Source organism: Peromyscus californicus, unplaced genomic scaffold (genome assembly GCF_007827085.1).
Source record: "Peromyscus californicus insignis strain IS unplaced genomic scaffold, ASM782708v3 Scaffold_2__1_contigs__length_46816999, whole genome shotgun sequence".
Lineage (NCBI taxonomy): Eukaryota > Metazoa > Chordata > Mammalia > Rodentia > Cricetidae > Peromyscus > Peromyscus californicus.
In genome coordinates this window covers 43,991,748-44,006,695 of record NW_026294540.1, presented here as the reverse complement: position 1 = coordinate 44,006,695, position 14,948 = coordinate 43,991,748, and the positions used below count along the sequence as shown (strand labels likewise).

At 47.0% G+C, this 14,948-nt stretch overlaps 1 protein-coding gene across 7 annotated transcripts in view; it reads left to right on the top strand.

Moving 5' to 3' along the window:
• Positions 1–14,707, top strand: part of Stard13 (StAR related lipid transfer domain containing 13) — a 394,637-nt gene extending 379,930 nt beyond the window's left edge. For all 7 annotated transcript variants that reach the window (XM_052754625.1, XM_052754624.1, XM_052754620.1 and 4 more), the window contains 7 exons: positions 1,355–1,553; positions 6,250–6,460; positions 7,048–7,162; positions 7,990–8,211; positions 8,721–8,938; positions 12,033–12,209; positions 14,386–14,707. In XM_052754625.1, the coding sequence (XP_052610585.1) occupies positions 1,355–1,553; positions 6,250–6,460; positions 7,048–7,162; positions 7,990–8,211; positions 8,721–8,938; positions 12,033–12,209; positions 14,386–14,503 (1,260 nt within the window). In that variant the 3' untranslated portion in view covers positions 14,504–14,707. The remainder of the gene's footprint in view (positions 1–1,354; positions 1,554–6,249; positions 6,461–7,047; positions 7,163–7,989; positions 8,212–8,720; positions 8,939–12,032; positions 12,210–14,385) is intronic.
• The last annotated feature ends 241 nt before the right edge of the window (positions 14,708–14,948 follow it).

The window sequence follows — 14,948 nt, the reverse complement described above, 5'->3', positions numbered from 1 at the left end:
CAGATGTGCAGAGCAGAACATTGCTCTTGGTCTCTGTTTATAGACTATCCAGTGGTTGTCATGGGTTCTAGGACTGTCTGGTTGTCTTGAGTGAGTGATGTCACTGGGTTCTAGTTATCAGGTGCAGCCTTGGGTGTAGTGAGGTTCCTGACTAGGCTGATTTTACATGTCTAAAAGGCATTTTTTTTTTTTTACTATGCTCATTACACTATGTTTATCAGGCAGCAAGGGGTCTAAGTGCTAAAGATGAAAGGCTGCGATGGGGTGTAAGAAATGGGTCTGGGGTCTCAAGAAAACAGCCTCATAATCCATAGTCTTTAGCCAAGGCAAAAATAAAAATTACTTCTGCAGAAGGGTACACAACTGTACGTAAGTGTGCACGCACAGCCGGCAGTGGTCCCGCCTCACTCTGAGTGCAGAGCTCAGCCTCACATTTTCATGCAGTCGGCTGATTTAAATCAACGCAGTTGATGAGCAGAACACAATTTCGAGCATTAAGTACAACCTGGAGCACATATTTTGATTCCATGAAATGCTGAACCTGGAGGAACTGGAATTTCTACCAAGTCTTTCATACTTTTTTTAAAATGGAGTTTTTTCTTACCTACCACCCGTTTCTTTCGCATTCCCCACATATGATACTGTCTACAAAAAGTCACCCAGGAAGGAGTCGTGCCCACCCCCAACTGATCACGTAAAGTTTCAGGCATAATGTGAGAAACACACATCACAGGTGCTGAGTATTTCAAGAAAGAAAATCAAATGAGGTACTCAGAATTCTAATATTTTGTTTTAGAAGCCTGTCCCTCAGAGACTCGCCCCCAAAGGGACATGCCTGTGTCACTGAGATGCTCCCATTCTCCGAGCACATCGTTTTGACCAAACCTCCCATCAAGACAAACAACAACAACAACAAAAAAAACTATTTCAAAATTTCCCCACAGAAGTTCAAATGTTAAAGGAGAGAGAATGTTTTTCTCTCTGCTCACTGATGACTTCTAGTATAAGAATGCCTTGTACGGATACTTGTTGAAAAAAAATGAGTAAAATTACACCATCCGCTGTTCTAAGAGTTTACAATTCGGAAAGCTCATCCACATGTGTTTGGACATTGGGGCTCCAGCTCTGTGGGGTGCGATATTATCCATGTCTTGATTTGATAGGAGAGGGAGTCAGTGTTTGACTATTACCTAACGTAGCTATACTGGAAATTCAGGATTGGGGAGATAGGGTGGAGTCCCAGCTCATCCAGCCTGGCCCCAGGCCTCCTCTTCACATCCAGGATTCCTACCCTGAGGAGGAAGTTGTGAGGGAAAAGGAGACTTGGCTTACACATCCCTGTGACTCATTTCAGGTGGGTCTTTTCCGCAAGTCGGGAGTGAAGTCTCGAATCCATGCTCTGCGTCAAATGAACGAGAACTTCCCTGAGAACGTGAGCTACGAAGACCAGTCTGCGTATGATGTAGCAGACATGGTAAAGCAGTTCTTCCGGGACCTCCCCGAGCCCCTGTTCACCAACAAGCTTAGTGAGACCTTCCTCCACATCTATCAGTGTAAGTAGCAATAACACAGTGTGCCCAATGTCAAAAGGGTAGAATTTTAAAGACTTATTTATTATGTATGCGTGTGTCTGCATGAGTGTATGTGTACCACAAGCATGCAGTGCCCATGGAGACCAGAAGAGGGCATCGAATACCCTGGAACTGGAGTTACAGATGGTTGTCAGCCACCATGTGGGTGCTGGGAAAGGAACCCAGCTCCTCTGTGAAAACAGTCAGCATTTTAGCTGCAGAGCCATATTTCCAGCCCTGCAAAAGACTTTTAATTATACAAGTAATTCATGGATCTGTGAAGAAGTATATAAAAGTTATAATCCTACCTCTTCAGAAATAGCCTTTGCTCAGTTTGCTGGCACAGCCATATCTGAATGGAATGGCAGAAGTCATAAAGCCAGCATAGCTGGTTGACAAAGATCCAGCAGAGCTGAGCCTCATGATGGTCGTCATGCCATCTTTGGTTTTCATCTCCACCTGTTACATACTTGGGGCACTTTTAATATTTGTACAATTTGGGGATGTTGGATTGATGGAAAATTCCTTATGAATCATTTATGCCTTCTCCCAGGAATGTTGCTTCTAAGCTTCCCTAGGACAGTCCTGAACATACTGTCCCTCCTGCTTTGAGGGAGATATCCTTATCTACTTGAAGGTCTTCCTTACGCCTTGGAGGTTGTGACACATAAAGAAGCCAGAGGTCTCTTCATGAGGCTATGAGACATTCTTGAAACATCTGTCCCTGTACTTTCACAGGAATAAACTATTCAAAACAAACTCAAAAAGGTCAACAAGATCTGGTGGGCTAGAGGAGTTGGCCACAGTTCAGATTAGAAGCCTCTTCCCACTGTACACTCAGACATATACCTCTGCCCTACACAGAGACATATTGATGAGCAAAGTATGGAGTGGAAAGATGATAAAAGTATGAGATGTTAGAACCCCCCTCTCTTAGAAGTTAGCTCATGCAGAGCCACTATAATGTCATATGACCAAGGAACAACAAAATGCCAGGATTAGACATATAGACAAGTTCTATAAAGACATAAATGTGAACATTGATTGTATTATGTCAGAATTTGAATAATAACTGCAGCAGCTTTGGCCTGAGGATTTTTCTTGGACACTCTGACCACTAAGAGTCAATAATACACTGCTTGGGACATGGCAAAATGCCCAGGGTGGTTGAAGATTTTTGTTTTGGTCTAGTGTCCTTGAAGCAACCAAAGCTATGAGCCTGAGAACAGGCTGTCACATGCCTCTAGATTCTTAAAAATTGGGCTATGGGGTTAATGAGTAAGAATGATAATTCTGTTTATTAATGATGTCAAAACTTGAGGAAAATGATTGGAAATGATAATTCTGTTCTGTCATAGTTTATTGATGATGACTAAAAGATGAGCAAAAGGAAGTGAAATGCATGTCCAAAAAAATGATATGATCTATGTTTTGGAACATCATGAATGTATCCCTGCTTACTAAATTCTGTATAAATAAACATTCTGGCTATTAGTCAGTCAGGCTACAAGATTCTCCTGACCACCATGGCCTAGCTCACTTCCTTCCCCACCAACTCCTCACACCCTCTGCGGACCTATCCACCACCTGGGATGGCTTCCGGCAGTTTGCTATGGACCTCTCCATGTCATTCTTTGTTCGTGTCTGAATATACCTTCCCAACATCAATATATATGCCTATTCAGTACGTCTTTGTATACAATCTCAAGCTAATTTTCAATGTATTTCTAATATATTTAAAACAAAAAAAAGATCCAATAGAGTTTAGTATGTGTGTGTAATAAACCTAATTTAATTTTGGGGAGGTAAACATTCTCTTTGATACAAAATTTGATAGTCGATGCAGAGTCGAATGTATTATAAAGACTGGAAACAAACAAGAAGCAGATGTATTTTACCCGGGGATATGTAACCGAACCAAATCAAGGTTATACTTTAATTCAGCTAACTTATGGTTTCATTTGGAAGATTTCAAGTGACATTAAGTCAGTAGTTCCTCACAAAGCCACTATAGCTAAAGTAGTAATGAGAAGAACAATTGATTTAAAAGCCCATTCTGCTAAATGTAGTTACCCAGGCAAACGTTAGAAAGGAGCATTCAGGTCTTCTCTCAGTAGGATAATGATATCATAACAAATTGGCAATGAGCTTCGTGGCCCAGGTATCAGTTCTTAGGCGGAAATGACTCTGGCCCACAGACCTTGATTTTTACATCAAAATATGCCTCAAGTGGGTCCCGAGATGGAATTGATCCACTCTGAAGGCCCTGCTATAGACACTCTGTACCAAATGTGTTGAAGTGCATAATATTACAAATTCAGGGAGGACTCTAAGTACCACCTATCAGAACAGAATAAAGGGATGTCACACTAAACAAATATTACTTTGTCAAAGTGAATAGGTTAAGCTGAATTAATGATACAGGAGCCCCCCAAAAATGCTTGCGGTGGGTGATGTTTCTGGAGGAGGTCACTTTCTGTTTTTCAATTAGGCCTTCTTGTGGATATAGTATTTACATTTAATCAGTCCTTGGGTTGAAGTTGACACTATCTACAGCTAAAACTAAATCATTTCCAAGAGATAAATATCTTTCTGGCTCTTGCCTAGACCTACAACCAAGAAGCCAGATCAAAGCAGGGCTTCATTTTATCTGAGCAAACATTTACAGAGCAGGGCTGTGTTGAGCTCTGCAGAGCTTAGACCGTGTGACCCTCATTCGCTGTCTGTTCTTAGGGATCTTAGACTGGAGGGAGATGAGACCAGATCATAAATCACCACAATCCAGTTAGAGAGCAGCCATTCAAAAATAAAAACTAAAAAAGCTCCCAAAGACAGATCCACGAAGGTTGGGGTGAGCAACAGGAATTTGGTTGGAAACGATGACAGCTGGGGGTCATTATGAGGGGACACATTCTGGATGCAGCAAGTGATAGGAGCCTGTGTCAGAAGTATGCAGGAGATTTGTCCTGTACAAATGCTAAATGTACAACAGTACACCAGGAGACACTGATAATCTAGGAGGCCAGGGTCACACGAAAGTGGCATTAAAAACTAGGGCAAGGGTTTTATACTGGATCTGGTAAGAACTGGAGAACCATCGGGTATTGAAAGACTTAGTTATAATGCCGAAGCAGAACCAATCTCACATACACAGTTATTTAACAATAAGAACGTTTTATTAGTACACGTGGCAAAAAGAAGAATGGAGTTAAACCATGCCAGTGTTGGGTAAACCTATAGCCCAGTGGTGCTCGACCAATCACTGTCTCTGCCACTCTATGTCAGACTGTGACTAAGTATGCGTAAGGAATGCTTCAGTCTCAGTACAGCTGCCACAACTTATACAGAATTACCATATCTCCATAAAGTCACACTCCGAGGCGACCAGAGAGAGCCAAGCATCTCCTTGGACACGTGTGTCTTCTCGTAGACAACATGGACCTCACAGAAGCTCCTAGCATCATCCCTGGTCTCGTCAGCCTAAACTGGTTTACAATGACCCTAAAGCGGTCAGTGGAAAGAGGAACCAGGAGACCACCTTTGGTATGAGCCCAGAAGGTTCATCCCTGGATCAGTGGGAGGGGCCCATTTCAGCCATTGCCAATTCTTTTCTATCATGCACCTCTACCAGTAATGGATATCTGAGTGTGTGCTCTTTATTTTTTAGCACATTAAAGACACAGAGATATACAGTGAGAGAGTGTGTACATTATACGGCACAATTGAAATTTCAAGGGATTGTCATGAGCACGCTGCCCCAAACCTCAGGAGTGTAAACACCCTACTGTGGAGACCTCCGCTCCCAGGCATGGCTCTTTAAGGAAGACCGCCATATTCACCAGTGAGCTCCTGTCTGTGTCTTTGAATCAAACCTTAATGATCATGAACCAAACACAGCCAGAAGGGCAGCAAAATACAGCCCGTCATTCCCAATGTGTTGTGGTTTTTCTGTTTTTCACTTTGTGTTTTTGAGCTATTTGCCTCTTAGGCCGATATAGTCAATGCCCACCACCTCCACAAGAGTCACCTTCAGAGGGAAGCTGAGACGCCTTTCCCTCACACTCGGTGACCACTCAAAGTCAAATCAGTACCTTCTCCAAATTGAGCCCTGGTGACTTGTAGGGACAGGAAGGCTCTACCATGCTCACCACTGAGGCACTGGCTCCCTAGGGTTGGTGAAGGGCAAACAGCTCACCCATTCATTGCTCATGTTTATTGTACCACGCCAGCAGCATGGCCTGCGGCTCTACTGTGGTGGGGAAGGGTAGGTCCTTGTCCTTTTACCCAGTGGCATTCACAAGGGTGTCCCACCCAGCTGTGGCTGTCCCTGGAGCTGCCTGGCAGAGAAGGTGAGCAAGAGAGAAGCCAGGTTAACAGAGCTCCATTCCATCACCGATTTCCACTAAAAAAGACCATCTTTAGATAGAAGAGCCTGGTGCTCAGAGTGTGAGAAGCCAGTGTGGTGGCTCGGCTCCAGGTAGCTCTGGGACACTCAGGTGGGTTCTGAAGTTTGCCGGATGAGCTTCGTGTTCCAGCTCTGCCCCTCACTGGGACTTCTCAGGTTAGCTGCTGTTGATGTCTCTGAGTGTTTTCTGTGGGGAAGGGGAGCTCCTGCGTTTGTCCCTGCTGACTCTCCCTGCTGTATCCCTCTGACAACATGATGCCCACTTCTCTTCAGACGTCCCCAAAGAACAGTGGCTGCAGGCCGTGCAGGCGGCCATCCTGCTGCTGGCGGACGAGAACAGGGAGGCCCTGCAGACGCTCCTGTGCTTCCTCCACGATGTGGTGAACTTGGTGGAAGAGAATCAGATGACGCCCATGAATCTGGCCGTGTGTCTGGCCCCCTCCCTCTTTCACCTCAACTTACTGAAGAAAGAAAGCTCGCCGAGGTGAGTTTTCCTCAGCGCTGGCCCTCGTTCCCAAACCGGGTCTCCCCACCAACGTCCATTCTCTTCAGGAAGCTAAAACTAAAGTGTTCTCGTGGTAGAGTTCAGACAGAAGACTAGGAGGCACCCTTATCCCTGGGCTGGGGCTCATGGCACCACTGAGGTAGTCCTGAAGGATGTCAGTTGAGATCCAGAAAGCCAGAGAAGTTTGATTTTATTCTATTTAATTGGGAAGGGGAAGGAACATACATAAAAAGGAATTTTACAACCCTTGGTTTTAAAAGGCTATATTTAAAAGACAACGTACAGGAACCTGCAGTTGAGCAGTTTCAAGTGGAGAAAACCAATAGTTTTTCCACCTACAGCTCTTCCTGTCTTTGTATTTTTCCATGGCTTTTGGTTGTGCGTTGTCATCCTGCCAGCCTGCCCTGGAGCATCTAGAGATGTGTGGTCATTGGTTTTAATTTGGAAAGGAGAAAGCCTGGGGTCTGGGCCTCATCTGGGGATAAACAGCAAACAGATGAGACTACCTGGGTATCCCAACATACCTCGGCTGGGGATCTGCTTAGCACATTCATATTCAATTACAGAGTCATCCAAAAGAAATATGCCACTGGGAAGCCGGATCAGAAGGACCTCAATGAAAATCTAGCAGCAGCCCAGGGGCTCGCCCACATGATCACTGAATGCAACCGACTCTTTGAGGTGAGGGCTTGGAACTAGGAGCAGGCTGGGAATGAACGGCCGCCCGTTTATGATTCTTATCTCTTTGCGCTCCATTTTCTGATGACAGCAGTGTGCACTGCAGCTCTGGTCTCTGCCCCAGGAGTTATGAAGAGCTAGCTATTCAGTCCAGGCTCTGGCAGTCACTGGCACTTGGGGCTCACCATGATGACAGTTTTTCATGCAGACAGTTCAATTGCCTTCCTTTGCCAGGTTCAAGGATCAAGGTTCAGAAAATTAAATATTTTATTTTTGCCTTGATTAGACTTGATTAGAGTCTTCCTCTATCTCTCTGTCTCTCTTTCTCTCTGTGTGTGTATGCACGTGTGCCTGAGTATGATGGAGTAATCCTTGTCACTAGAATCATTGACAGCCTAGGACTACAGCCATACATGCATTACAGAGGCAAGTGGATGGGACACCTGGCACCCTCTGTGGCAACATTGGCATTTGTCAGTGGGAGAACTGTACTGCAAATAGTGAAGACATGTCTGAGTCATGGCTGTTTCCCTCCATGTGTCAATGTGTGTGAATGAGTGACGCTGTCTGAGCCCACTCTGCCAAATGGAATAAAAAGAAGTGGAACACGTGATCAGGAAGGCTTCCCAGTGTTTTTGAATAATAAACATAAGCTCACAAACCCTATTTATGTCTCCCAACTTTAGGAAGGTCCCTCCTATCCTTAGACTTGATCTTGGATGTCCCACAGCCCATGCTCACCCTTGACTGTAGAGAGTTGACTTTGTCTCTGTCAGCCTCAGAATTTCTCTAGCTCAGGGCTTTGCTCTTTCATGCATTCACTGGATCAGGTTCCGCATGAGATGGTGGTCCAGTCTCGGAGCTCCTACTTGGAGGCTGAAATCCATGCCCCCAGCCTGGAAGACTTGGGAACACAGCTGGCAGAGAGCGGTGCAACTTTCCACACATACCTGGAGCATCTTGTCCAAGGCCTCCAGAAAGAAGCTAGGGAGAAATTCAAAGGATGGGTCACATGTTCCAGCCTCGACAACACAGACCTTGCTTTCAAAAAGGTAAGATTCGCTTCTGCTGCAGAATGTGGGCTTACCCATGGGACTTAGCACCTGCTGGGACAGGTAAGGCCCAGGTGCCATTCAGAAGCTCTGTTCAAAGGCCACCCACAGCACTCTCATCAGAGCCTAGGCTATACGGCAGGGATGCTGGATCCTAGTCGGTCTGTGCCCTTTTCTGTGTGATGCCAGGGAAAATCAATGTCCAGCATTTTTTCATTTGCAAAGAGGAACACTTTAAGAGTGCCTGTCTGAGAAGAACTACATAAAAGTCAAGTGGACTAGAACATGTCTGGCTCACGCCCCTCGAGTGTGTTTGTGGCTGTAGCTGTTTTGATTATCATTCTTCTCCTCGTCAGCTTGAGGACTGAAGTATTTGCATTTTAACTCTGGGTGCAGTGTGACCGGCTCACTTTATATAACCAGCTGTGGTTTGGAATGCCCGGCACAGCAGGGGCGGGCTGGGTGGCCCCTTAGTAATCTCCTCAGCTCCTGCCCGTGTCTTTGCCAAGGTGGGGGACGGGAACCCGCTGAAGCTGTGGAAGGCGTCGGTGGAGGTAGAGGCCCCACCCTCCGTGGTGTTGAACCGCGTGCTGAGAGAACGCCACCTATGGGATGAGGACTTCGTGCAGTGGAAAGTTGTGGAGACTTTGGACAGGCAAACAGAAGTCTACCAGTACGTGCTGAACAGCATGGCCCCACATCCCTCCAGAGACTTCGTGGTTCTCAGGTAAGCTGGACTCCGTGGTGTATGAAATGAGGTCCTGAACCAAAGGCAAGACGAGAGCTGCCAACGGAAAACACTTCTCCGAGTCCTCCCAGCCTGCCCTGGGGCTCTAAGCTCCTCCCCTCTGCCTTTGCCCTGTTTTCCGGCATCTTCACCTATTTACAGCTCCGCCCAAGCTCTCCGATGGTCCATCTGCCCCATGGTGCTCACAGTTTATCAGGCCACGAATATCACTCACATCCTCAGAACAGGGGCCCAGAATAGCTGCTGTTTGTCGGATTTGTCCTGCCAAATTATGCAAATCAAAGCCAATTGGCTTTTCTCCTGGTTTTGTCTTTCTCCCTGGGGAAGAAAACAGATCTTCATCTTGGAGAACTTGAAGATGGGAGTGTGTGTGACCTCACGTGTTCGCAACTAATGGTGATGCGTGGAAATTCCCGCTCAGCCCTGAAAGTCCCAGTGTGCAGAGACACCAGGCATTCCATTAGAATTCAGTCCTGGCAAAGCCTCCTGAGCCCTGTGTCTGCCATTGAAATATGGTTTCTGGTGGGCTTAGAGGCTAGTCCCAAACCCCTGCCCTCTGGCCTTGGAGGAGGATGCTCAGCCAATCACAGGAAGTTTGCACAGCAGAAACGCACTATTTCAGAGCAAGAGCAGGGGTTGGGGAACAGTTAAGACCATGAACAAAATGTAATTAGAGCAATATATCCTTTTTATTAAAAACACGATTAAACAATCTCTTCTTCGGGGATCAGCCGTGTAAGAGGATTCCCTAGCGAAATCCCCAAATGTGTATTTGAAATAGTTGCCTTCTGAGGTGAGCTTGGAGGGCAAACCAAAGCTGACTGTTCATGTGCCCTTTGTGCATTTGGTTTGGATCCTTGGGACCTTAACTTTTAAGGTCCGTTTCTCCTAAATATAAATATAAATATGTATCCCAGCAGCTGGGGTGGCCTCTGGCCGGTTATTAGAACATCACTCATCGTGTGGCATGAAAATGTAACCCTCCCACTCACAAGCAGAAAGCAGCGTCGTCCAGGACTGAAGCTGTGGAGATGGGCAGTCCCTGCACTGAACTTCCCTCACTCCGTCTCCACAGTGATCCCTCCAGCCTGCTGCCTACTGCAGACTATTCCGTCATACCTCATGCCAGTCACAGCTTCTGGCTCCGAGGAGGGCCGTGGAGGGCAGCAGCAGGCTCCTCGTGGTCTCCACTCAGAGTTCAGATTTGTGTGTGTGTGTGTGTGTGTGTGTGTGTGTGTGTGTGTGTGTGTGAGAGAGAATGTGTGAAAATGTGTGAAAGACTGTGTGTGTGTGAAAGTGTGTGCGTATGTGTGAGAGTATGTGAGGGTGTGTGTGTGTATGTGTGTGTGAGAGAAAGTATGTGTGAAAGTGTGTGTATATGTGTGAGAGTGTGTGTATATAAGAGAGTATGTATGTTTGAATGTGTGAGAGAAAGTGTGTGTGAGAGAGTATGCATGAGAGTGTGTGTGCACATGTATGAGTGAGTGTGTGAGATTGTGTGTGTGTGTGTGTGTGTGTGTGTATGCACATGCCTGCACACGTGTGCCTAGGCCAGAGGTCAGTCTTGCATGCTGTTCCTCAGGAGCCATCTACTTCATTATTTTTGAGGCAGAGTCTGTCTTTGGGACCTGGGGTAGTAGGCTGAGTGGACTGGCCGGGAAGCTCCAGGGAACATCTTGCCTCCACCTCCGCAGTGATGGGATTCCGAGTGTGCACCATCATGCCTGGCTGTTATGCTGTGCTGGGGACTGAACTCAGTTCCCGTGCATATGCTCCTTCATCCACTAAGCTGTCCCCTCTTATATTCTCCAGGGACAGTCAGTAAATAACAAAAGATTCAAACTGACTTGTCTTAGAGGGACTAAATAATGTGAGGAGATGGGAAAGGTGGAATCTCAATGTAGCCCAAGGCTTAAAGGAGAAGTAGGTGGCAGCTCAGAGGATTAGCGCGCCATGCGCCAGACCTGGTTCAGGCCAGCAGAAACTCCCTGTGTGATTCAAGGTGGAGAGGGAGGAGGGAGGAGGGACTTGCAGGCAGGGTTTAAGACGTAGTCTTTCTGACACGCCAGACTTCCTTATACCCAAATTCTCATCAAGTGTCTTAGCTTCGTTTCTGTTGTTTATAATGGAACCATCTGAAGCAGTGATTCCGATGGAGAGTAGATATGTACTCCCCTCTTGAGTCTGGAGGCTGAGCCGGCTGAGAGCTCCAGGTCATAGCGCAGCAAAGGACATTGCAGGGCAGAGCAGTCCTACCACAGAAAGCTGCTTCCACGGAAAAGCCTCTCCTCCAGTAGCTCGTTAACTAGATAACCCGAGAGTGGATTAATCTGAGGACAGCATCTGATTGCATCCACGGGGACCCATGCCCTCCATGTACCAGTTAGAATGATCTCTCCGCTACTCAGCTGTAGTGACCTTCCTATGTCTCCGTCTGGACACGAATTAACTGTTCATTTCTTCTCCCACTCAAGAGCTACTCAGCTATCTGAACAAAGCTATCAGGACAACACAGGCTCAATTTCTTTCCAAGTAGGCATCAGCAGATCCTGTGTTTGCTAAAACTTTCATCACTTCCTCCAGGAAGCCTTCCCTGTATTCCTCCCCTGCCCCGTCCCCTGATCCCAGCTCTGCATAGACACACACTGCACTTCCCACACCGGCTTCAGGGCTCCTTCTAGAGTGTGTGCATCTTCGTGCCCTTCACGGCCTCTCAGGCCCGGCACATGGATGTGCTCAACAGACAGACAGAACAATTGAGTGAGCACATGCTGATTCTAATGGTGGCCTTTTGATGATCGGCGGGGGCTTTGGGAGACGAAGATGGGGCCTCAATTCCAAACCCAGGTGGGGGAGCTTCCACCCTCTGAGCGGGAGGCTGGTATCTGTCCTTTGAACCTCATTTTGTAAACTTTACACAAGCTCATGGAGACCATTAGCTTAATCCAAGTGCCTAGCATTGGAGCTGGAGCCCAGGTTGGGGGCAGGCGGACTTGTGTGTGAGTTCCGCTGTGTGCTTGGGGCCTCCTGTCTCTCGTGTCATCCCTCTGAAGCACGGCCTGTTTGACTCCAGGACCTGGAAGACTGACTTGCCCAAAGGAATGTGCACCCTGGTGTCCCTGTCTGTGGAGCATGAAGAAGCCCAGCTGATGGGCGGCGTGCGGGCGGTGGTGATGGACTCGCAGTACCTGATAGAGCCATGCGGTTCTGGCAAGTCCAGGCTGACCCACATCTGCAGGATAGACCTGAAGTAAGTGGCCACACTGGGTGTTGGCAGACCAAGTTCCCGTGAGCCTCAGCTGGTGTAGTGTGTGCACGTGAACCCTGCTTGTCGCTCCGGTTTCTTCTCCCGCTCGTCTGTGTCCTCACCGCTGTGAACCAGCACACACCATGGTCTCTCACCTCCCCATTTCCTAAAATGCTGACATTTAGCCTTTAGAATTTGCTCTTCGTTTTCTTTTTTTTCCCCTAATTTATTCATTTCTTTCCACAAACCTGTAATGGTGTGGTGTTTGTGGCATACTCAAGGATGTTTTGACATAGGTCCACATGGCAGAATCATCAGGTCAAGGTATGAAAATATCCAGCAATGATCAAGAACATGCTTCCCCTACAGTCACCCAAATAGCACACGGTCACTCATGGAGGCCAGCAAGTCAACCTTGTGGACGGGGGTGGAAGGATGGTCGGTAGAGTCAGGGAACGGAGTGTTAGAATGAAAATCAATAGAGGCTCCCAAAACACTTCTGGCTCTTCTCTGGTACAGTGAGGTAACTGCTCGTTAAAGCCACCTGTAATACATTTGAGAAGGACCAGAGGAGCACGCAAGTCCCAGCAGACGAACTTAGTCAGCGGTCAAAGAAGTGGAGACATCCCTTACCATGTGCTGATGACAGCACACGGGCACACAAACCTTCAAATTCATGATGAGAAAAGTAACTGTACTCATCATGATTGCTTGGAGCCTGCAGCCAAACTGAAATGCAGCATCATGTGATCAACATTTATCTCCCCAACCCCAAGTCTAGAGTCTCCGGTCAGCGCCATCCTACCCTCTGATTCAGCGACTTCCCCGTTTTTAGACTCCACACAGAAGCGAGACTATGCGGCTCTTAGCCTTGTATGCTTAGCTAATCATGCTGAACACAGGAACATCCTCTAGCTTCGTCATTGTGGCAAAAAGAGGGCATCTCCCTTTTTAAGACTAAGAATTATCAGGTAGATATAGACAGACAGATGGACAGATGGACAGACAGACAGATGATAGGTAGACAGACAGGCAGAAGTGTTCATGTATGTATGTATGTATGTATATGTGTATGTATATGCCACATTTGCTTTATCTGCCCACTGAGCGCTGCACACTTAGGTTAATTCCACATCCCGGCTTTTATGAATGACTCTGCAGGGGGCACGAATGTGGAGGTGCTGACTGCATTTTCCCTGGATGTGTACCCAGTAGCAGGGTCATTAGATCACCTGGTGACATCCTTATTTTCTATTTTGAGGACACATACAGAACATGCAGGTACATCAGGCTCAGTCAATAGGAATTCTATTCTTTTACGTTTCTTGTTTATTTATTTTGATTCTTGTGTCTGTAGCATATGCCTGTGTCCATGCTCATATGCACATGTGCCCATGTGGAAGTAGATGGCCAAGCAGAGGTCACTTCTAAGTGTCTTCCTTGGTAGCTCCCTTTGGGTGCCTGGCGTGGAGGGGAGGCATAGTTTCTCACTGAACCTGGCTCTCACTGATTGGCTAGACTGGCTGGCCATCCAGCCTCAAGAAAACTTCCTGTTTCTGCCACACCCCGCTTTTTTCACAGGTGCTGAGGACTGCTGCTTGGGATCCTCAAGTTCCTGCAGCAAACTCTTTATTGGCTGAGCCTTCTCTTCAGGCCCGTTGTGCTTCTTGTATGCCTGTTTCCTCCATGTCCCTAGTTCAAATTGAATTGAACACTTTAAGGCATTCAAGATGCTAACACTGAATTCTGTACTTAGGTAGATATAATTCAGTGCGGTTTTGTTGTTGATTTTGGTTTTTGAGGCAGGGTTCCTCTGTATAGTCCTGGCTGTCCTGGAACTCGCTCTGTAGACCAGGCTGGCCTTGAACTCAGATCTGCCTGCCTCTGCCTCCTGAGTGCTAGGATTAAAGGCGTGTGCCACCACCGCCCGGCTTGTTGTAGGTTTTTGGTGAATTCTAGATTCAGTGTGAGTCTTCCTGTTCACTTTGAGAACTTAGTGTCATCTTGAAGAACCTGATGAACTGTAAAGACAGAATGCTTGGTGACAAAATGCGGGGGGACAATGAGGTCCTCAGACCCATGAGGCCACAGCCACAAGCTGTTGCCAGGATACTGATGACCCAGAGGGCAGCCCTATCCCCTGACAGGAGTCCCACCTCCTTCTGCTCTCTCCCCACAGGGGTCACTCCCCGGAATGGTACAGCAAAGGCTTCGGACACCTCTGTGCTGCGGAAGTTGCCAGAATCAGAAACTCTTTCCAGCCTCTCATTGCTGAGGGTCCAGAAACAAAAATCTGAGCTGGCCCCAGTGTGACTCAAACTCAGGGAACCGGAAGGGAAACCAGCCCGAGGTGTGAGGCCTGTACAAATGACAAGGAGAAGGAAACACTGTCCGGAGACCACGGAGTGTGTTCCTAACCTGCCGGGAGATGGCTAATCCCTACTAATACAACGTCTTGGACATTTATCTATGTTGCTTAATATTAAATGGGCTATTCCTTACGCATTGCCTAATTTGCTATTTTTTTTTTTTTTTTTTTTTTTTTTTTTTTTTTTTTGGTTTTTCGAGACAGGGTTTCTCTGTGTAGCTTTGCGCCTTTCCTGGGACTCACTTGGTAGCCCAGGCTGGCCTCGAACTCACAGAGATCCGCCTGGCTCTGCCTCCCGAGTGCTGGGATTAAAGGCGTGCGCCACCACCACCCGGCCTAATTTGCTATTTAAAGGCTTCTAAGAAGCGTGTTTT